Source organism: Boleophthalmus pectinirostris, unplaced genomic scaffold (genome assembly GCF_026225935.1).
Source record: "Boleophthalmus pectinirostris isolate CB_2022bp ecotype Guang Dong unplaced genomic scaffold, ASM2622593v1 HiC_scaffold_18, whole genome shotgun sequence".
In the NCBI taxonomy this organism is placed as follows: Eukaryota; Metazoa; Chordata; class Actinopteri; order Gobiiformes; family Gobiidae; genus Boleophthalmus; species Boleophthalmus pectinirostris.
This window is the reverse complement of record NW_026571133.1, coordinates 6349757-6372034: the sequence shown is the minus strand read 5'-3', so window position 1 is coordinate 6372034 and position 22278 is coordinate 6349757. Positions and strand designations below refer to the sequence as shown.

General features: G+C 40.5%; 1 protein-coding gene across 1 annotated transcript in view; it reads left to right on the top strand.

Annotated features, from left to right (window-relative positions):
- Window positions 1-22278, top strand: part of plxna4 (plexin A4) — a 659145-nt gene that overhangs the window by 604759 nt on the left and 32108 nt on the right. The window contains 2 exon segments of the mRNA XM_055154191.1: window positions 4607-4706; window positions 14574-14764. Of these exon segments, the coding sequence (XP_055010166.1) occupies window positions 4607-4706; window positions 14574-14764 (291 nt within the window).

Below are 22278 nucleotides of genomic sequence, written 5' to 3'. Positions count from 1 at the left end.
CTTTAAACCAGGGGTGTCAAACTCATTTTGGTCCAGGGGCCGTATCCACCCTACTTTGATCCCAAAGGGGCCGGATCAGAAAACTCATGTCATATAAACCCCAAAAATAACAATAAGTTCAAATATTTGTGCAGAGAAACACAAATCTATGACAGAAATCTTTTTTAATTGATGAACTCTTTCTTTTACAAAATATTATAATATTATGAACAACCTGAAACTTTAAGAAAAATGCAATTTCAACACAATGTTTTAACATGAACTTGTATGTAAACAGGAATAAGTCAATTTTTCTTGTAAAATCCTGCACTCGGCTCCATTTTTCTCATGTTGGACATTTTTCTGATGAGGGTGTCACGGTCAACAGTCAAAACGATCGTCCTTTAAGAGCGTTTGGAAAGAGACAAGTCTTCATTTGTGCTGCTCTGGTGGGAGGGGCCACGTACAGAGACGCTGGAGACGCTGCTGTGATAAACACCACAGAAAATTAACAAGATTTTAATAAAAAATAGAATTTAAATATTTTAGTAGAAAATCAGCCGAGGGCCAGATTAAAGGTCTTGGAGGGCCGGATCTGGCCCCCGGGCCGCATGTTTGACACCTGTGCTTTAAAGCATGATTACAATAATGAAGTCAAGCCATTTTACCCATGTAGATATTTTATTTTTGCGGTGACCCCATTGTCCCCTGTGCTCGGTGATATACCCGTAAAATGAGGTGGGAGCAGACTGGTTGACTGGATAAAATAATGATACCACATTATAATAAGACCCTCCCTCACACACACACACACACACACACTCACACACAAACACACACACACACATTCACATAGAAGCTGCAGGTTGGCCTTTGCCCCGTGCCTCCACCCACGCCACGCGATTGGGATCACTTCAATTAACCCCCGCCCCCTTTTACCCACAGTGCAGTGCGGGTCGCCAGATGATGATGTGGGACGGGGTTTGGGTGTTTGTGCGTGGGACGGTCGTATTTCGCCGCCGCGTTAATTGAATCTCGTTCGGCTGACTGGGGAAAGGGTTTATTCATTTAGGTGCACTGTAAAAAACTGAATGTCTGGGTTGCTTAAAGGCGCACTGTGTAACTTTTTTGGTTGGGGGTTCGTCACCAGGTCTTATTTTGAGTAGTTTGGACTAATTAAAATGTTTAATTGATCGGTCATAGGTCTGTATTAGTTACCAAAGTAAGACTTGTTATTTGTTAACTTAATAGGTGTAAAGTCTGAGAGTGCCTTTGCAATAGTCCTGGTTTAGTTCTGGTATCGCCCTGGTTTAGTCCCTGTTTAATCCTGGTTTAGTCCCAATTTAGTCCTGGTTTAGACCTGGTTTAGTCCCGATTTATTCCTGGTTTAGACCTGGTTTAGTCCAGGTTTAATCCTGGTTTAGTCCTGATTAAGTCCCAGTTTAGTCCCAGTTTATTCCCTGTTTAGTCTTGATTTAGTCCTGGTGAATCCTGGTTAAATCCTGATTTTTGTCCTGGTTTAGTCCCAATTTAGTCCTGGTTTAGTCCCGATTTAGTCCTGGTTTAGGTCCCGATTTAATTCTGTTTAGATCCTGGTTAAGTCCTGGTTGAGTCCCGATTTAGTCCTGATTTAGTCCCAATTTAGTCCCAGTTTAGTCCCGGTTTAGTCCTGGTTTAGTCTCAATTTAGTCTTTGTTTAGCCCAGGTTTAGTCCTGGTTTAGTCCCAGTTTAATCCCGGTTTAGTCCTGTTTAGTCCTGATTTAGTCCCTGTTTAGTCCCAATTTAGTCCTGGTTTAGTCCCGGTTAAGTCTTGATTTAGTCTTGGTTAAATCCTGACTTAGTCCCTGTTAAATCCTGGTTTAGTCCTGAGTCCTTTAGTCCTGGTTAGTCAGTCCTGGTTTAGTTTAATTCTGGTTTAGTCCAGATTTAGTCCTGATTAAGTCCTGATTTAAAAAGAAAAGCATTCGACGAACCCTCCACCAAAAAAGTTACAAAATTCACCTTTGAGGGTTGAAAATATAGCCGTACCTTTTAAAAATAAACCCAGTCTCAACAAAACTACTCAGAAAATCCCCTTTACTTCATGTAGATGTGTATTTTTTATTTTATTTTTTATAGTGTACACCTCCAGACCCCCTTGTTTTTGCACACACACATTAAAATTGACTCACATCCTCTGAACACAGCAGCTCGTCCACCAGGAACAGTTTTATTGAGTGGAGACTGGGACGTCCCATCGCACCAGGGGGTTTTGGAGCTGGACTATCCCCTCCTCCCTCCTCCCTCCTTCTTCATCCCTCTCTTTTCTCCTCCTGTCACTCATCCCATCCACACATATAACATTATTCAGTCGTTCGCACAAAAGGAGGAGGAGCCCGGCACATTAATTATGGAGATTCCAGCCAAGTCCACCTGATCGTTTTTCATCCGAGATCTGAACTCAACCCATTTTGACCTAATGTGTTTTTTTACATGCATAATTAAACTTTATAATAATAATAATAATAGTTAATAGAGAAGATTATAGTGAACCCCATACAGAGTAAATATCCATCGATACAACAGGGCATGAATTTGGGTCTTACTGAATTATTTTAGGTTTAAAATTTTAACAGAAGTAGATTTTGACGTCTAAAATCACTGTGAATGCTTTTGTAGAGTAAGTATAGAAAAATATGAGTCCAGAAATTGTTGTTACCGCATCAAAAACAGACCTGGAGTTGTGTTTTGTTTCATTCACACACGTCTGATTGTTTTTTACGCCTTTATTATTATTCTGTCGACATCTCCAAAGCTCAAAATGCTCAAAATGCCCACCTTGTGATGTCATGAAGCGGTAGTTTTCAAGTTAACAGTTCGTTTTATCTTTAGTTCAGTAGAGATTGGAAATTCCAGGGCTGAGGGCTTGTTTGCGTGAGAACACTTGCAGGTAAAAATGACAAAATATTTTATCGGAAGTGCCTTTTGTTTAGACGGTGACGGCGATTTTTGGGGGGGTTTAAAAACTCAAAAATCTGAAAACACCCTCCAGAGTGGAAAAGTTGAATACGCTCCGCCGTAGCGTTTCCGTCTACACTGCCCAAGACGCAAAACTCTGGTCAGATCTGCTCACGTCGCGTACGCGTTTACATACAGCACACAGAAACAAACATGTCGGATTGTTTCCATGCGTCGGACTGTCAAGTTGCTCTGGCAGCTCTTAATAAACTTACAGGAGGCTCCCAACAAATGTACAGAATCTACAGAGATACTATTAGTGAACAGAGAAGGATCTACAATCTCCTCTGTCAAATTCTGGATGCATCAGTTCGTCGCGGGTGAGTCAGACGGATATGAACGAGACCTGGAGAAGCAGTCGATGGTGGGACGACTTTGTAGAAGGAGTAGCTGATGAAAATGCGCGGCGTAAAAACCTCCATATGTCCAAAAACGCCCCTTGTTGCTTTAAATACCGTATTTGCCGCACTATAAAGCGCACTGTCATTAAATGGTCTAATTTTGAACTTTTTTCACAAATAAACCAAACCAAACTTTAAACGAAACACAACAGTTGGATGGGTCAGTGGGACTTTGTTTGTGGCGTTCACGGTGACTCTGGGCTTTGTTCAGTTGTGGCGTGTAGGGAGGGTGCTGTCTGGGACCGCTGGATTGTCGGCGTGTTCGCAGTGACTCAGTTGTTCAGTCGTGTCTAGAAGCGGCACATTGCGCTCGCTTTTTCGGTTCGTTCCTCCGTTGCGTTCCTCGTCGGCGTGGAGCGATGAGTGTGGCTGTGAGTGTTTACTGCACAGTCGCTGTCTGCTCCGTGTGTGTTTGCGTGCGCTGTGAATGGTACGGCTTTGTAGTTTACTGAAGTCGTGCTGGGACACCCGAGTGGATTCGTGTATAGGACGCTCTGGATTGTGGGGCGCGCAGTCGTTTTTTTTGATGGGGTTGGAGGTTTAAGAGCGGGCCCTATAGTGCGGAAAATACGGTACATGCATACCCAATCAGATTCCACACACTTTTGCGTCACAGTATGCACGTAGATTTCCTCCTGAAAACGCTCGTCTAAACGCAGAATAAAAAGTGAAGACGCGGCACCACTTTTGCGTCTTCTGTTCAGACCGTCATCATATAAATGTAGCCTGAAATGATCCAAATGATTCTAGTGAAGGTGTACAGAGCACTTCCTGTATCACCACATGACATGACAAGGTTATAACATAGATCAGAAAACAGCGTAACACAGACGCTTCAAATAAAAGGCTTTGAATATGTATCGACCCTGTCATCATTGAGAAATGGTTTATAAATCTGAATAAACAGGATTTTAATTTGTGTGACTCAGGTGTTAAATGTACAAAATACACTCACATAACACTGTTTAATCAGAGTTACAATTCTGGTTGTGATTAATGTGCAATTATTCCTCTGAAATGTGCAAAATGCCAAATCCTGCTGCAAGGTTTATTAAAAAATCAGGAACATTACAAGCTGCATTCAACTGAAGAAAATAATGTCTCTATTGACGCACTATTTACAAAGTGGGAAACCTTGAAAAATGCTACAATTTCCAATCAAATCTTTACATCAGTGTTAATATTATCACTCATTAACATTTGTATTTCTGTTTATTCTTTTTTCTAGGTTCCTGATAACGCGGTGATGGCTTTGGTGCCCAAACAAGTCACAGCGTACAACTCAGTGAACAACTCCACTGTGTCCAGGACCTCAGCCAGTAAATACGGTAAGATCATTCTGTTCTGTCTGTATCGAGAAGAACGTTATAAGCATGGATAAATATAAAGAGCTACTTCAGGGAGGGCATCTGGACTAATCCCAATGACAACTCACAATGTAAAAATAACTATAAAAAGCGGCTATTGATGAGTTAAAGGGAATAGTAAATTATATTCTCATAAAAGTCTGGATAACCGTGGTGTTTTGCACTACACTAAATGAAAATGCATTTTTAATTTGTTTGGCTAATCTGCTCTCTGAAGATTGGGGATTGGGGAAATCTAGGAATAGAAGCCAAAATGTTTATTAGGTAACACATTTTAATAACTACACTTAATTAGCCTTAACAAAGTATAAACAAAGATTTAATTCATAGTAGGGATGGGCATGATTAGTCGATTCATCTACGAGGCTGCGTCTGACACAAACACTGGAGTTGTGCCTCATAGTTCCACGTTTTGGCTCTGGCTCCTTGGAGACACTGTACCATCAGTGAGTGTGTTTACAGAACATCAGTGTCCCGGGTATGATCGGGTTTTTTGAGTATCCCGGTTTCATCACGGTGCATGTAAACGCAGTATCTCAGTTACTGCAACATAAAGTTGAGTCACATGTGTCCAAAAGACAAACACTTTTCAGTCTTTTCATCACAACAGAAGCCAAAATAAATAAAGTGACCAACATAAATAAAGTGAAATGATGTTAAATAAAGAGCTGCACTAAACCTGCACACGTCTGATCTCTGAAAACATGAACCATCTCCAACACGACACACACACAGAACAGACTCACCATCATCATCATCAACATCCCTCTGTCACAAAGAGAACACTCATATTCCACTGAGTCGTGTCCGATAAAAGCTGAACCACATCAGCGCACAAGGAAAGAGCTGTTTTTTTCAGCTGTTATAGTTTATGCAAATGAGCCATGTGGGTTTAAGTTTCTGTAAAACGTAAACAAACGTGTCAAAGCTGCATTAAACACATTATAATCTCGGGCTGATGTGACTCTATAGTGGTTATGGTTTATATGTTGTAAAGTTTAGTTTATTTATGTAGATTAGTAATAATAATAATGATAATTTTAAAATAAAATCGTTAATGATTAATTGAAAATCAATCGTTAATTCTCCCGACGATCGATTAAGAAACTTTAATCAAATGCCCATCCCTAATTTATAGTGAACAAATAGTTTATTAAGAATGATTCAGCCTTAGTAACTCCTAACCCTGTACGGTATTAAACCTTTCTATCTTCATGGAGACCAAACCAGACCAAGTTACAGGTCAGATCTGTGGAAAGGCGACCCCACCCACAGTCAGAATGTTTGTTTTTCTAGGTATTTTTGAGCTTTAAAACCACCTGTAATTGAATAAATGTAAAGTAGAGCTGTTTAATGTCACACTGTGGAACATTCCAGGCAAAAAAATGACATTTCCATAGTAGTTCACCTTTATTAAACTATTTGTTCATTGTTAATTAAGTCTTTGTGCATGTTTTATTAAGGCTATTTAAGGCTTTTTTTTATTTTTAACTAATCCCAATCTTCAAGACATTGAGCGCCGAAATCAAAATGCTAAGAACCTTCAGCAAACAAAAGCGAATATTTCCATGAATAATCTGAATTAAAATATTTTCTGAGCCGGACAAAACAATATCAATGTAACATAACAGCCCAGTACGACAGGGCCATTACAGCAGCCAGACCCCCGGTGTACAAAGGAAAATCGCATCCCCGAAATGATCTGTCTGCTGTCTCAAGTGCGCCCTCTCATTTCCTATGGGCCGGCTTCATTTGCATGTGTCTGTGCCGTCCGCTCCTTGAACCTGGATAAGCACAGAGTCAGGCTGATCAAAGCGGAGCCGCCTGGACCCCAAAACCTCTCCACCGCCATCAGAAGTGCTGGTGCGTTATTAGCATGTCCATGTCTGCGCCGCCATCTCTGCTCCACGCGACGCAATTAGACTGAAGAAAAAGAAAGGGGGACACTACAAAGAAATGGCCGTACACGAGTTATAATGGCTTGTATTCTGATTGTTTAGCTGTGTTCAGTTGTATTTTTGGTGAGTCTGTGGTTACTTAGTGTTGCGACTTAAAGGTTGTATAGAAGATTTTCCAAGGAAAGAGAAATGCAGCGACTGTCCTTTTTTAAATGTTGCGCTTTGCTTCCTTTTCCCCTTCTCTTCTTTCAGCGACGTCAAAAACGGACTTTCTTTTGCGGCGAACTGGTGGTGAATTCTTGTCTGTCATTAAAACAAACTTTCTGCAAACTGAGAGCTACAGTTCCAAAAAGACGGCAAGAACCGCTGCGCTGGTTGAGTAAATGGCATCAGTGCGTGAGAGGCGAACATAAACCACGCAATCCCAGTGCCTCGGCAAGTCAGTGACACTAGAAATGTAGGGAGTTTGATTGACAACCTAACAGCCAATAGATAAAGAGATAGCCTTGTTATCTATTGGCTGATGTTTATCTGCCCCACCACGTCCACTGTTGATGGATTTTCATTCTTTTTTTTTTTTTTTTTGTTTTTGGTCATCATAATTACAAGACTGTTGCTTCTCTATGATTCTATTTTGAACTTTCATTGACAATTTGAAACAAACAAACAAAAAAATCCTCCATACAACCTTTAAATTAGTGGATAATTTCAATGTATTTTTGTTCTGTTGTAAGATATTTTTGGCATAATTATCAAGCAATGCAGAGACAAAATTGACAAAAAGAGGGGAAAAAAAGTTACACAATGTAACTTTTCTGGTAGAGGGTCCATCAAATGCTTGTCTCTATTGCTTTATCTGGATTGTTTCTGTCTTCATGGAGACCAAATCAGACCAAATTACAGGTCAGATCTGTTTTTCTAGATATTTTTGAGCTATAAACCCAGGGGTGTAGTGGGCGTGGTACGCGGGGGTACGCCGTCCATCCACTTCTCTTGACGTGAGATATTAAAAAAATGACAAATATAAAATAGTTACAACTTAAATGTCAAATCGGAGCTACTGGCAACGATGAAAACAAACATGCATAGGCTCATGAGGGGACCAGGACTGAACCAGGAGGACTAAACCAGGGCTGATCCAGGACTGAGTGTGAGGACGGGCCCGGAGGTGCGCTCGCGAAGACCGTTGGGTGACCGAAGGCGAAAGGACCGGCACAGAGCTCCTCGCCGCACGGGGCTAAAGCTCAGCCATCACCCGATTGTACTTTGCGGACTATCTGCTCCACAGGTTCGGGATTCTCTCTCACAAGTCCAAGATTACTCCTCGTTTAAACCTGGTTTAGTCCTGGTTTAGTTCTTGTTCATTTCTGGTTTAGTCCTTGTTTAGTCCTGGTTTAGTTCTGGTTTAGTCCTTTTTCAGTTCTGTTTTAGTCCTTGTTTAGTCCTGGTTCAGTCCTGGTTTAGACCTGGTTCAGTTCTGGTTCAGTCCTGGTTCAGACCTGGTTTAATTCTGATTTAGCCCTTGTTCAGTCCTTGTATAGTCCTAGTTTAGTCCTTGGTTCAGTCCTGGTTTAGTTCTGGTTTAGTTCTTGTTCATTTCTGGTTTAATCCTTGTTTAGTCCTGGTTTAGTTCTGGTTTAGTCCTTTTTCAGTTCTGTTTTAGTCCTTGTTTAGTCCTGGTTCAGTCCTGGTTTAGACCTGGTTCAGTTCTGGTTCAGTCCTGGTTTAGACCTGGTTCAGTTCTGGTTCAGTCCTGGTTTAGACCTGGTTTAATTCTGATTTAGCCCTTGTTCAGTCCTTGTATAGTCCTAGTTTAGTCCTTGGTTCAGTCCTGGTTTAGTTCTGGTTTAGTTCTTGTTCATTTCTGGTTTAATCCTTGTTTAGTCCTGGTTTAGTTCTGGTTTAGTCCTTTTTCAGTTCTGCTTTAGTCCTTGTTTAGTCCTGGTTTAGTTCTTGTTTAGTCCTTGTTCATTTCTGGTTCAGTCCTGGTTCAGTCCTGGTTTAGACCTGGTTTAATTCTGATTTAGCCCTTGTTCAGTCCTTGTATAGTCCTAGTTTAGTCCTTGGTTCAGTCCTGGTTTAGTTCTGGTTTAGTTCTTGTTCATTTCTGGTTTAATCCTTGTTTAGTCCTGGTTTAGTTCTGGTTTAGTCCTAGTTTAGTCCTTGTTTAGTCCTGGTTTAGTTCTTGTTTAGTCCTTGTTCATTTCTGGTTCAGTCCTGGTTTAGTCCTTGTTTAGTCCTGGTTTAGTTCTGGTTTAGTCCTGGTTTAGTCCTGATGTAGTCCTTGGCTCAGTTCTTGGTCAGATCTGTGGAGAGGCGACCCCACACAAAAGAATATATGTTTTTTATCAATGCATTTTTGAGCGAATAAAAACACCTGTAATGAAAGAGATTTAGAGAAGCTTGATACTGTGGAACATTTGAGGTAAAGCAATAACATCTCCATGGAAACGAGCCGGGAGCAGACCGTTACACCATCACCAGAAAAGTTACATATTGCATCTTTAACTTTCACTCTAAGAAAGCAGGAAACGAGAAGATGACTACTGAAAAGAGTGGAAGAAAAGAGGTCAAATATAACACCTGTAAGAAATACAAAACCAAGATTAACCTTTTGCGTCTAATTAGATAAATTACGTGTATTTTTTTGTTATTTTCTTGACTTCAAACCAAGAGTCGTAGCATTTGAGACCTTGACTTTGAACTCCAGCGCACAATAGCGGAGCGGAGGAAGAATGGAGCAGGGTTGAATCTGATCCCATAGAAGCCGGAGACAAAGTAGAGGTCTTAAGACGGCACAATGCGGCGTGTTGAGTCCGGGGTGAAAGGGGAGAGCGCTCTGTTTGAAGTCTGAACCACAAGCTCAAAAATACAGTGAAACGCTACACCTCCTATGGATGCGGTCTAATCCAACGGGGCCGTTTCAGCTCCTCGGCTCCGACCGTCTTCAATAAATGATCAAGACAAAACACGGCGCAGCGGTTCGCTCAGATCATCAACAATTTCACTGTGAATTTATAATCGAGTTGAGTCAATACAGCGGGTTTTCTCTAGTTTAACGCGAGTAGATGTTGTTTTTGTTGTATGTTTACGTGGTTCAGTGTCAGTACAGATTTAATGAGCCAAGATCCTGGTCCGAAGAAGTAAAAATATAGGCCAAATGTGAGAATATTTTAGGTTAATTTGTCAAAAAGTATATCAAATGTTGACAATGACAAGGTAACACTTTATAATACCATATATACGTATTTCATAATGAACAGATATTTTATTAAGAATGATTCAGGCTTAGTTACTATTTAATCAAGAATTTTTGTGGAGTTTGTAATAAAGGGGGACTATGTAATTTTACTGCATGATGAAGAGTCAGCCATCTGCTTGTTTCTTTGGAGTTGTTATGACTTTGTGGATGAAAAAAGGAGATCCGAGGCGCCCCGATATATTTTGCAATGATTTTATTTCACGCCACCCACCCCCCCTGTGGTCATGAGCTTTGGGTAATGACCGAAAGGACGAGATCGCGGATACAAGCGGTCGAAATGAGTTTTCTCCGCACGGTAGAGATAGAGTGAGGAGTTCATCCCATAGGAGGAGCTCGGAGTAGAGTCGCTGCTCCTCCACATCGAGAGGAGTCAGTTGAGGTGGCTCGGGCATCTGTTCCGAGTGCCCCTGGAGAGGTTTTCCAGGGCATGTCCCACCTGGAGTAGGCCCTGGGGAAGACCTAGGACACTGGAAGGACTACCGTATTTTCCAGGCTGTTAGGTGCACTCTTAAGCCTCCAACCCCATCAAAAATCGACCGCGCGCCCCACAATCCAGAGCGCCACTCGAGTGTCCAAACACGACTTCAGTAACCTGCAAAGCCGCACCACTCACAGCGCACGCAAACACACACGGAGCAGACAGCGACCGCGCATCGAAAAACACCCACAGACGCACTCATCACTCCACGCCGACGAGGAACACAACGGAGGAACAAACCGAAAAAGCGAGTGCAATGTGCCACTTCAAGCCACAACTGAACAACTGAGTCAGTGCGAACACGCCGACAATCCAGCGGTCCCAGACAGCACCTCCCTACACGCCACAACTGAACAAAGCCCAGAGTCACCGTGAACGCCACAAACAAAGTCCAACTGACCCTGTTTCATATAAAGTCCGGTGCATTTTTTTTTTTTTTTAAAGTTTGAAAATAGACCATTACTTGACAGTGCGCTTTATAATCCTGGTAGTGCGTAAAATACGGTATGTCTCTCGGCTGGCCTGGGAACGCCTCGGGATCCCCCCGGAGGAGCTGGAGGAAGTGTGTGTGGAGAGGGAAGTCTGGGAGGCCCTGCTCAGACCTGACCCCAGATAAGCGGAAGAAAATGGATGGATTTATTTCAAACACCAATGCGTGTTCACCAGGGCACGTAAAATTCACAGGCGTGTGCGCCACATAACAGAGGTTACGGGTGACCTGTGCCCAGACTGGTGCACACTCATATTATTGTGATGCATCACTTTGTCCCTTTTTAGATACGTATGTTTAAAAATTTATATTTACACGGTTGTATCACGTGACGCTGTCCTCATGTGACTTGTACAGTTAAATACCACCAACACACACTTGTGAATTTTACATGCCCTGATGAAGACGCAAGTGGAAATGCATTGACGTTTGACATGAAATAAAATCATAGCAAAGTATATCGGAGTGCCTCAGATCTCCTTTTTCATCCAGTAAGTTATTTGCCCACTTGGGATCTCCGAAAAGCACCAGATTATTATTATTATTTCACTTTAGTGGTGATCCAGCGAGCGCTCTGACCACATCTACTTCTTCGTGTGTCATTACTTTGCCTGGATCATTTCTCAGCGTTGTATTACTGTCCTTACAAACATATCATTATTAATGGCGTACTGTACTGTGGCGTACATTTGAACAAGCCAATTGCAGACCCCACACCAGAAAAGTTACGTAAAGCACCGTTAACAAAATTACGACATTGTACATACATTACAAACATATCTACCTCCATCAGGACAAGCTGGTGATGACGGTTTTGGTTTTTTTTAGCAATAAAATAACACTAATTATATAAATGCAGGATAACTTTAATGATATACTGTGGAACATTTCAGGCAAGGGAATAAAATCAATCAAAATTCATTCGTTTTTCAAAATAAAACCAAAAGTAACGAAAAAAAAAAAAATCTTCATAATTTGTCTCCAAAAAATAGATAACGATTCATTTTTTCAGTTTTCGATTTTGTGTTTAAATGAATAATTTAAAAAAAAACGGATAATTTTCAAGTTTCTGTGACTTAAATTGCGATGTCGGACTTAACCAGGACTGAACCAGGACTATTTTTGGATTTATACAAGCAAATTTCCGAGACCAGAAATGTTAATTAAAAGGTTAACAGCATCATTAACAAAATTACAACACATAAAGTATTGCTTTCCAAAATAAGCAACCATTTCGTCTCTAAATATTGTTACTACAGTGATACGGTTTGCTGCTTTTTCTGTGTTTCTATGGTTGTTTCTAATGTTTTTAATGCCATATTGTGTAACATTTCAGCCACACCACAATAATAATACTTGAGTTTTACCAAAGTGACTCAAAAACACTTGAAAATTTGCACTAAAACATATGGTATTCTTCTATATTTCCAAAATTAGTGACCGTTTTGTTTCTAAATTTTATTCCTGCTGTAGTTATGAGCTCTGTGTTGTTTCTATGTCTGGCTAAAACAATTTCCAAGTCCCTCCTTGTTGTTTTCACTGCGCCCGGCTCCAAATTGATATCACAGCGCTAACCTCATTAGCTGTGTTATATCAATCGTACGTTTGCCAGGTTCACAAACCAGATCCCAGAGCCAAACTACAGGAGATCCGATTGTGTACTGCGGGGCCGTATTTGATAAGACTAAACCTGATCTTGGTGCCGCGCGCAGACTCCAGCTGAGCCTGCCGCCGCTCCGCTCGCATTCATTCCTGTCAAATCTCGTCTCCGGACTCGTCTCCGCGAACCACATCCACTGATCAATTTTGCTCATACTGGGTAAACATGCATCGAGGCGTGTGTTTTCAAATGTCATTGCCACTCTGACCATTGGGTGGGCCATGCATTTTTCATATCTGCTGACACCTTCGATTTTGTGTCAGAGCCGAAGCCCCTCTCCTCTCCCTCGGCCCAGAGGAAAAATATGAAAAATTAACAATGCGCTGTCCACTCCCTGAAAGTTTCATATCCACATCGCCAAAGCATGACCGCAAATAACAAAAAATAATTTACGATCTGTGTTGAGGTAAAGTGGTCGGACTCACAGTGGGAAGACGGAGGAACTGAAATTCACTTTTGTTATATTCTGTCTGGAGTTTACAGGCTACCGTAGATTCTTTCAGGGCTTTTTCCGTGTGCTTATATTAGTCATTTTGGATCTAAATTGCATAAAAATCAGCATTGCAAATTCATAGCTAAATTTGAATATATATGAGACAGAAAAATCACAAAGTGGTTTAGAAAATTTAGCAGAATTTAATGGTTATTGTTATAATAATGGTGGTTTACAAGACTTCTTAAACATAATATTACGTAAACAACATTAAACAATACTTTAATAATAGTTTCTCATTGTTTTTGGTCAGGGGTCACCAAACTTTTTTCTCTGGGGGCCACATTATCGCTCCGGGCTGTGATATATAACAGAATTGTATGACCCTGACGATTATGCTTTGAAAACCGCCACACTTCATTTACATATCAGATAAACTGCACGGTCTTTACACTGAACAAAAAATAATAATTGGTCCTCCACTGTTCTTGAAAAACTCGGCGCACTCTGTCAACTTTTCATACTTTAATACTTGCCATTTTGCTGGCTTTAACTGTCACTGGTGATGAAAATTCAGTAGCAAATTTGGTGGCAAATGTAAATAAATACGTCATATAATTATTTATAAATAAATACTTCATATAAATAAATTTTTTTAATTGAAAAAATCTACAAATACAAGATGCAGACATGTTATTATTTGCCAAAAAGTACATTTGAAGATTGTCTCATAGGGCCAGTTCAAGTGGTGGGGGTAGAGGGGCTGGGGGGCGGTCAAAGGGGCGTGGCGGGCCGGAGTTGGCCCACGGGCCTGAGCTTGATGACCCCTGTTTTTGATAGTGACTCATAGTTAAAGTTACACTATGTACCTTTTCTAATACATAGTGCTTAGAATTTTTACAGCTAAATTATAAAATACAGTATATGAAAAAAAGTATAGAAAAAGTATAACCAAAAGTGGATCCAAAGATTTTGAAAAATGTATTGAAGGTAATTATTAAAATAACAGTGATTTACTATAATAATTAGTCAAAGAACAACTTTTTTTTTTTTTTTACTTTTTTACAATTTAATCCTTAATTTCCGTGTCTTAAACATAATAAATTAGATAATATTTTCCCCTTTTTTTTTTGATAGTCACTCATAGTTAAAGTCACACTATGTACCTTTTCGTCTCTATAGAGATGTTTTTGTTTGCCTAGAACGTTCTAAAGCAAGCACACCTCTCGCATATTAAATTACATAAATATAAAAGTATTAAACTACAGGGGAGAGAAAAAACACTGAAAAACTTAAATTTTACTATGGAGATGTTCATGTTTTTTTTTTTTTTTTCCACAATGTTTTTTTTATTAGTTTTCAATGAAGAGATTCATAATTATACAACAAACAGTCCAGCATATATATGGAGATATTTAAGTTTAATGCCTTACTGTGGAACATTCCAGGCAAACAATAACATCTCCCTGAAGCACACGTGAATGAAAACACTGCACAAAGGGAAGTCATTCATTGAGTGTTACAGTGAAACCCTGTGAAGCGAACACTGCTGTGATATTGTGTTACAAAAATCAAATTGAATCGTTTTATTGCGTCGTCTTTTGCAGAGAACATGATCAAATACACAGGGAGCCCGGACAGCCTGAGGTCACGTACGCCCATGATCACGCCCGACCTGGAGAGCGGGGTCAAAGTGTGGCACCTGGTGAAGAACCACGAGCACGGAGATCAGAAGGAAGGAGACCGAGGAAGCAAGATGGTGTCTGAGATCTACCTGACCCGCCTGCTCGCTACTAAGGTACACGCCGTTTTACACTCTCATTATTGCTGTGTACATACAGTCAGTGGCACGTCAGAGAGCCCAGAAATGGACCCTCTTCCTATTAATTTATATTAGAAGGGGGAGCATGTAAGGCTTTTTCTCCCTGGCCCCGAGATTTCTGTCGACTGCCCTGGTAGTACTTAGGGCGCACTCACACTAGGACTTTAGAATCATTGTAGAATCATGTTCAAGCACGATTGTGTAGGGATCTATGGCCCGCGCTCACACTTGCACACCCGAACCGACGTCATCACACGGCGCTGTTTGTTTACATGTGCTAACGCTTTTAACGGCGAAAATATTAAAATAGCGAGGCAGATGCGCGTCCTTTTATGATACACGTTCGTTCGTGAGTTTTTACGGAAGCCGAGACGGAAGCGACAACACAACTAAAAGCCACAACACACCAAAAAAAGCCACAACCAGAAATGACCGCGGGACTTTATTTTAATGCAAACTCCACAACACAAACGCAAATGCTGCAACACATTAAAAAGCCACAACAAACGCAAACGCCGCAACAAATACAAATGTGACAACACAACAAAAAGCCACAACGGAAATGCCCACGGGACTCTATTTTAATGCAAACGCCGCAACAAATACAAACGCCACAACACATTAAAAAGCCACAACACATTAAAAAGCCACAACACATCAAAAAGCCACAACGGAAGTGACCGCGGGACTCTATTTTCCAACAGACCGATCAAGCGGCAAGTGAAGAAGAAGAACTACAACGTGAAACAAATAATGATAGAACAATAAATTACTTTTACTTACGTTTCCAACTTCTCCGTTCCTTTACTTTTCACGTTGTAGTTCTTCTTCTTCACTTGCCACTTGATCGGTCTGTCAGAAAATGGAGTCCCGCGGTCATTACCGTTGTGACTTTTTGATGTGTTGTGGCTTTTTGATGTGTTGTCTCATTTGTATTTGTTGCGGCGTTTGCGTTTGTTGTGACCCCTCTCGGCTTCCGTAATTTTTTGGATGTAAAAACAGCGCAGAGCAGTGAGGACAGATGGAGACAAGAGGCAGCTAAACTTCTGTCCCAGTCCTTATTGAAGGCGAGCTCGGGTTCGACGTGTGTTTCGGAGCAGATTTTATTCGCTGTTTTCCTCGTATGAGAAACGTCAGTGCACCTAACAGGGCTCGTATAGTAAAGTCGAGCGTGTGCGCAAACTTAAGCATCATATAAGGCGGCATACTAAATATCAGAGGAGCTGATACTGCCGAACTATACCATGGACGTGCTCTTTATAGATGCGTGTGTCCTGGGAGTCGCTTTGGAGACGCAACTAAAACGTTTGCTTTGTGACTGAAGGCGAGGGTGCAATTTGTTCATGTTTGGCAGTGGTTCTGTGGAGTGGGGGTGGCGCGAAATGTTTTCTTTTTCCTAGGATTGGCGTGACAGAAAATAATTGAGAAGCACTGATTTAAGCTACATTTACACTGAAACGAATCACCGTATCGGAAAAGATCTGCATCCAGACACGTCGTTTCTGTGTCCACAAGCATTCCCTATCCACACAGCTTTGAGCATATTTGTTTACGTTTTACAGAAGCGAAACTTAAAACCACATGGCTCATTTGGATAAACTAAACACTCAAAAAACATCTTGCTATTGTGCGCTGATGTGGTTCAGCTTCTGTCGGACTAAAGGACACGACTCAGTGGAATATGAGTGTTCTTTCTGTGACAGAGGGGTGTTCTGCTGATGGTGAGTCTGTTCTGTGCTTCTATCGCGTTGGAGATGGTTCATGTTAAACTTTTCAGAGATTATACGTCTACAGATCGCATGCATAGACCCTATATATGAATGGACATATATTTTAGCCTTTTAGCATTTTGGAGGTGAATTACTTCGCGGTGCATAGACCTACATCAGAGTATCAGCGTTTTCAGGAGTCCACACAGTGCCGGGTCAGGTCCATACTCAGATCCATGAATTCGTGGGAGCTGGCGGCACCAGATCGTTCCGTCTCTGGAGCCATTTCCAATCAGATTAGTGTGGACGAACACTACATCCACAATGAAAACTACTCGAATACACACTAGTGTGGACGGGGCCTTAGAATGATTTTAAGCTGGATCAGAGTAAGTTTAAGAGCACATAGACGAGTACACGCCCATTGACCTCTGAGGGATTACACAGATATAAGACCGCTAAGAAACTACTACGATTTAACGCTGAAAATCACGTTGTATTACCTGAAAAACGATGAAAACACGACAGCATTATGTACCCCCAACCTTGAATTTAGCGACTCCAAGCCCTTCTACTTCTACAAACATGACAAAAACACTGTTCTCTATTGTTAAAGACGTGAACACACTGGTCACTTTGAATCCATCTGCGCTCAGTAAAACCTCGCATCATGTTGTACTCCTTTAACCAAAACAATATCTCGTTTATTTTTTCACAATTCGGCTGCAGAGAGCAAAAGGTTAAGGGTCAAAAACCGCTCCGAATGACTCAGCCCCACTCGAGTTTAATATTGTTTACGCCGCCGCGATTCTTCTCTTTCGGATAACTCTTCATTACTTTTGCGAGCTTGTAGCCGCATCTACAAAAACCGTGGAAGAAGAAGTTAAGGTGATTCTTTAGTGCTACGATAAAACGGCTATAAAATGAACGTGTTTGAATGCGCATGGTGAGGAGAGGCTGCGAGGGCGAAAAACAGAGAAAAATAAAATAAAAAAAAAAAGAGTTAATTTGGTTTGGAGGGAGTGTGACTTTGATGGAGCAGCTGAATGCAAATGAGCAGGGCACTTGTGAAGGTCCTGCGTTGCAATTGTTTTATCGGGACTTTTATTTGAGGCAGAGGCAGAGGGAGGACTGCTATTTGGACTTTTTTAATCTAATTTTGCTCATTTGAATTTCTGTATTTTTTTATTTCGTTATAGAGGTACAAAAATATAAACTAGTTTCTTTATTCTGAATTAATTGTTCTGAATTAAATCGGGTGTAGGGAGTATTATCTGTAACATAAAGGTATGTTGTTGTACAGTTGTAGGGAGTATTATCTGTTACATATAGGTGTGTTGTTATACAGTTGTAGGGAGTATTATCTGTTACATAAGGGTGAGTTGGACACCACAGTTGTAGGGAGTATTATATGTTACATAAGAATGAGTTGTTGTACAGTTGTGGGGAGTATTATCTGTTACATAAGGGTGAGCTGTACAGTTGTAGGGAGTATTATCTGTTACATAAGGGTGAATTGTTGTACAGTTGTAGGGAGTATTATCTGTTACATAAGGATGAGTTGTTTTACAGTTGTAGGGAGTATTATCTGTTACATAAGGGTGAGTTGTTGTACAGTTGTAGGGAGTATTATCTGTTACATAAGGGTGAGTTGAACAGTTGTAGGGAGTATTATCTGTTACATAAGGGTGAGCTGTACAGTTGTAGGGAGTATTATCTGTTATATAAGGGTGAATTGTTGTACAGTTGTAGGGAGTATTATCTGTTACATAAGGGTGAGCTGTACAGTTGTAGGGAGTATTATCTGTTACATAAGGGTGAATTGTTGTACAGTTGTAGGGAGTATTATCTGTTACATAAGGATGAGTTGTTTTACAGTTGTAGGGAGTATTATCTGTTACATAAGGGTGAGCTGTACAGTTGTAGGGAGTATTATCTGTTATATAAGGGTGAATTGTTGTACAGTTGTAGGGAGTATTATCTGTTACATAAGGGTGAGTTGTTGTACAGTTGTAGGGAGTATTATCTGTTACATAAGGGTGAGTTGAACAGTTGTAGGGAGTATTATCTGTTATATAAGGGTGAATTGTTGTACAGTTGTAGGGAGTATTATCTGTTACATAAGGGTGAGCTGTACAGTTGTAGGGAGTATTATCAGTTAAATAAGTGTGAGTTATACAGTTGTAGGGAGTATTACCGGTTACATAAGTATGAGTTGTTGTACAGTTGTAGGGAGTATTATCTGTTACATAAGGGTGAGTTGAACAGTTGTAGGGAGTATTATCTGTTATATAAGGGTGAATTGTTGTACAGTTGTAGGGAGTATTATCTGTTACATAAGGGTGAGCTGTACAGTTGTAGGGAGTATTATTTGTTATATAAGGGTGAATTGTTGTACAGTTGTAGGGAGTATTATCGGTTAAATCAGAGTGAGTTGTTATACAGTTGTAGGGAGTATTATCGGTTACATAAGTATGAGTTGTTGTACAGTTGTAGGGAGTATTATCTGTTATATAAGGGTGAATTGTTGTACAGTTGTAGGGAGTATTATCTGTTACATAAGGGTGAGCTGTACAGTTGTAGGGAGTATTATCTGTTACATAAGGGTGAGCTGTACAGTTGTAGGGAGTATTATCTGTTACATAAGGGTGAGCTGTACAGTTGTAGGGAGTATTATCTGTTAAATAAGGGTGAGTTGAACAGCTTTATTTTATTGTGTTAAATTAAAGCTCAGATTAAAATCTAACAGAGCCTCAGACAGAGCAGTGCCTCCTTTTAGCGTCACAACCCCTGGAAAAAAAAAAAAAAAAGTTAATTCGTCAGCTGCGAAGTGTCTTCACATTTCCACGTTTGCTCGCGTCGCTTCCGTCTCCTCCCGTTTCCCCCGGCCGCAGATGGATTGTTTTGGTGAATAACCCGGTTTATCTGGGCCGGCCCGTCCCCGCGACTGACGGATGATCGGGCGGACAGGCGGCGTAATTGACTGCGTTTGTTTGTTTTTTTTTGTTTTTTTTTACTTTACCAATAAATACGTCTCCCATGGCAACGGAGCTGACGTCCGCCGTATTAGCTCCATCAGTGTCACTCTGGACTGGAGACAGGGACACGCGCACGGGTCCCAGCTATTTTTACTCTCCTGTAACTATCGAGTTTTTTTGATTTAGTTACCTTATTCTAGATTTAATAATACTGAATGATCAAATACTGCAAACAGCTGAATCAGTAATAAATAGAACAGATCAAATGTTGTTAATATATTTAGTTACACAGATAATTTATCCAGTACGGCAGAGAATATGAGTGTTTAGCTTATTTATTTTACTAGTTCAGTGCTATTTATACCACAGTCCTGATGGGTAACTATACTGTGCGTTAATACCAGGAATCTATAATTAAAACTGTCCCAACTAGTGGCCGCTCCAGGTACTGCAGCTCCCAGAAGCTTGGGCCCAAAAACTGTTCTTCCATAGAGCGCAATGCATTTTTTGGGCTTTAATATTGCCCATGTTCAGCTGACAAGGCATCGACAACTTTCACAGCGGTCGGATTTTGTAGGGATTCTTTTCTAGTTTCGCAACATAAACTTTTAAAAATGTTTAAATCCTTAAAGTGCCTAAAATTTGTTTTATAAGAGTTAGTCTAGCCCCAATCTGAGCCCGCAGTATCTCCGCTCTAGCAGCTCTCGCTCTGATTGGTCCAAACGCTTCACGCCGTGCACATTGAGATTGAGACTTTTGAGATTTATGTATTTATTTTGGGCAAGTATGAAATTTATATTATTTTACAATGGAACATATAACAATAATTAAAATTATGTTGGGAAGAAATATTAAGGCTACTTGTTGGAACTACAATACTGTGTAACATTTCTGACATATCAACAATATATCCTATTCTAAATTTAATAACATTGATATATATTTCTTATGTGGAAATAGACAATAAATATGTTAATGTAATACAGTTAAAGGTGCTGTATCCGATTTTTAAAACTTTCAAAATTTCAACGGTTTGCTGTGGTCCAAAGTTATTCCTCACTTGCCTTATCCATTCTGAGTTTTTAAGCACTTTTCACAACCCATAGAAACCAGAGCAAAGTTTTTCTGCCATGGTAAAGCAAACAGCAACAACTAGCATGCTAATGTTCATAATATTCCTGATTATGGGACAAGAAAAAGGCTTTTAGATGATGACAGCACGCAGCCGACTTACAGTATTTACACCTCCAGAGCTCAAATAAATGTCTGTGTATTTCCTCTTTATTTTTTACTTTTTTTATAATACAGTTTTTCCTCTTCCTAGTAGTTACCTGTACTTTTGTATTTATGAAAGTTTACACATAATGAGACTTTCTGGGCCAAATATGATCAGTAAACAGTCTAATTACTCCAACAATAACCGAAATATCGTAATATCGTATCGTCAAAGTTCTCACAATAATATCCTGGAACATCACAATATATCGAATTACAAGTCTCTTTGCTTAAATGAAGAGTTATGGTGCAGCAATAGCTAAAAAAAAAAAGACAGAGGGAACTACATAGACCATGATCCTTTGCTCCATTTCAGTGCAGACTACAAGAAGAAATGACAGTTCTAAGCACTTTTAAGTTTTAGTTTTTTGGATTAAATCTTGTCAAGGCATTTTAAAAACGAAAAAGTAGCATATTAACAGTTTTTTTTTAGCCTCCACAAAATATCGTAATAAATATCGTACCGTGAGATAGAGCCCAGGGGACCCGATGCAAAACAGTGCGGCGCGGGACACATTTTGAAAGCTCATTTTCGGTGCAGGTGGGAGCGGGACTGCACAACACGGGAGTGGGAGGGTGGGATGATAAACTGCAGTCCCCCAAACTAAATATGAGTGTAAACTAAAATATACAAAGGTTGAATGTAAACATATCATGCATAATTTGTGCTGGATATTTAAATTTGGCATTAGTAAAAACATTTTAAGCAGCAGACCGTCCCCCCTTCCATACGGAGAGTCCTCCCGTCCTGTACATGCCGGCCGTGCAGACCATCCCACCCATCCCGCCACTAAACCAGAATTAAACCAGGACTAAACCAGGTCTAAAAACGGGTCTAAAAACCAGGACTAAAACAGGATTTAACCAGGACTTAACCGTGCCGCCGGACCGCCCACCGCACCTCCTCCCATACGCAGCCCAATTCCTTTCGCTTCTCCGTGTTTGATAGAGCTTAAAGGTTGTATAGAGGATTTTTTTAAGGAAAGAGAAATACAGCGACAGTCCTTTTTCAAATGTTGTGCATGCGAAATAGAAATAATTTAGCGACCGATGCATCAGTTTTTAGACACTTTTTCTGCTTCAGTCGCGCCATCGCTGGAAGGAATCTCCAAGAATTACCTCAGTGTGGCTTTGCTCCTTTTCCCCTTCTCTTCTTCTTTCAGCGACCTCAAAAATTGACTTTTTTTGCAGCGAACTGGTTGTGGACTCTGGTCGGCCATCACAACAAACTTTGTGCGAATTGCAAGGAAGCTACAGTTTTAAAAAGCCTCTAAGAACTGCTGCATAAACCATATAATCCCCTCATGCTGACAAGTCAGTTACACTAGAAACATAGGGAGTTTGATTGACAACCTAACAGCCAATAGAAAATGAGGCAGCCTCGTTATCTATTGGCTGATGTTTATCTGGCCTCACTATATCCACAGTTGATAGATTTTCATTCTTTTTTTTTTGGTCATCATAATTACAAGGCTGCTGCAATGCTGTAATGGTATTTTAAACTTTCATTGACAATTTGAAACTTTAA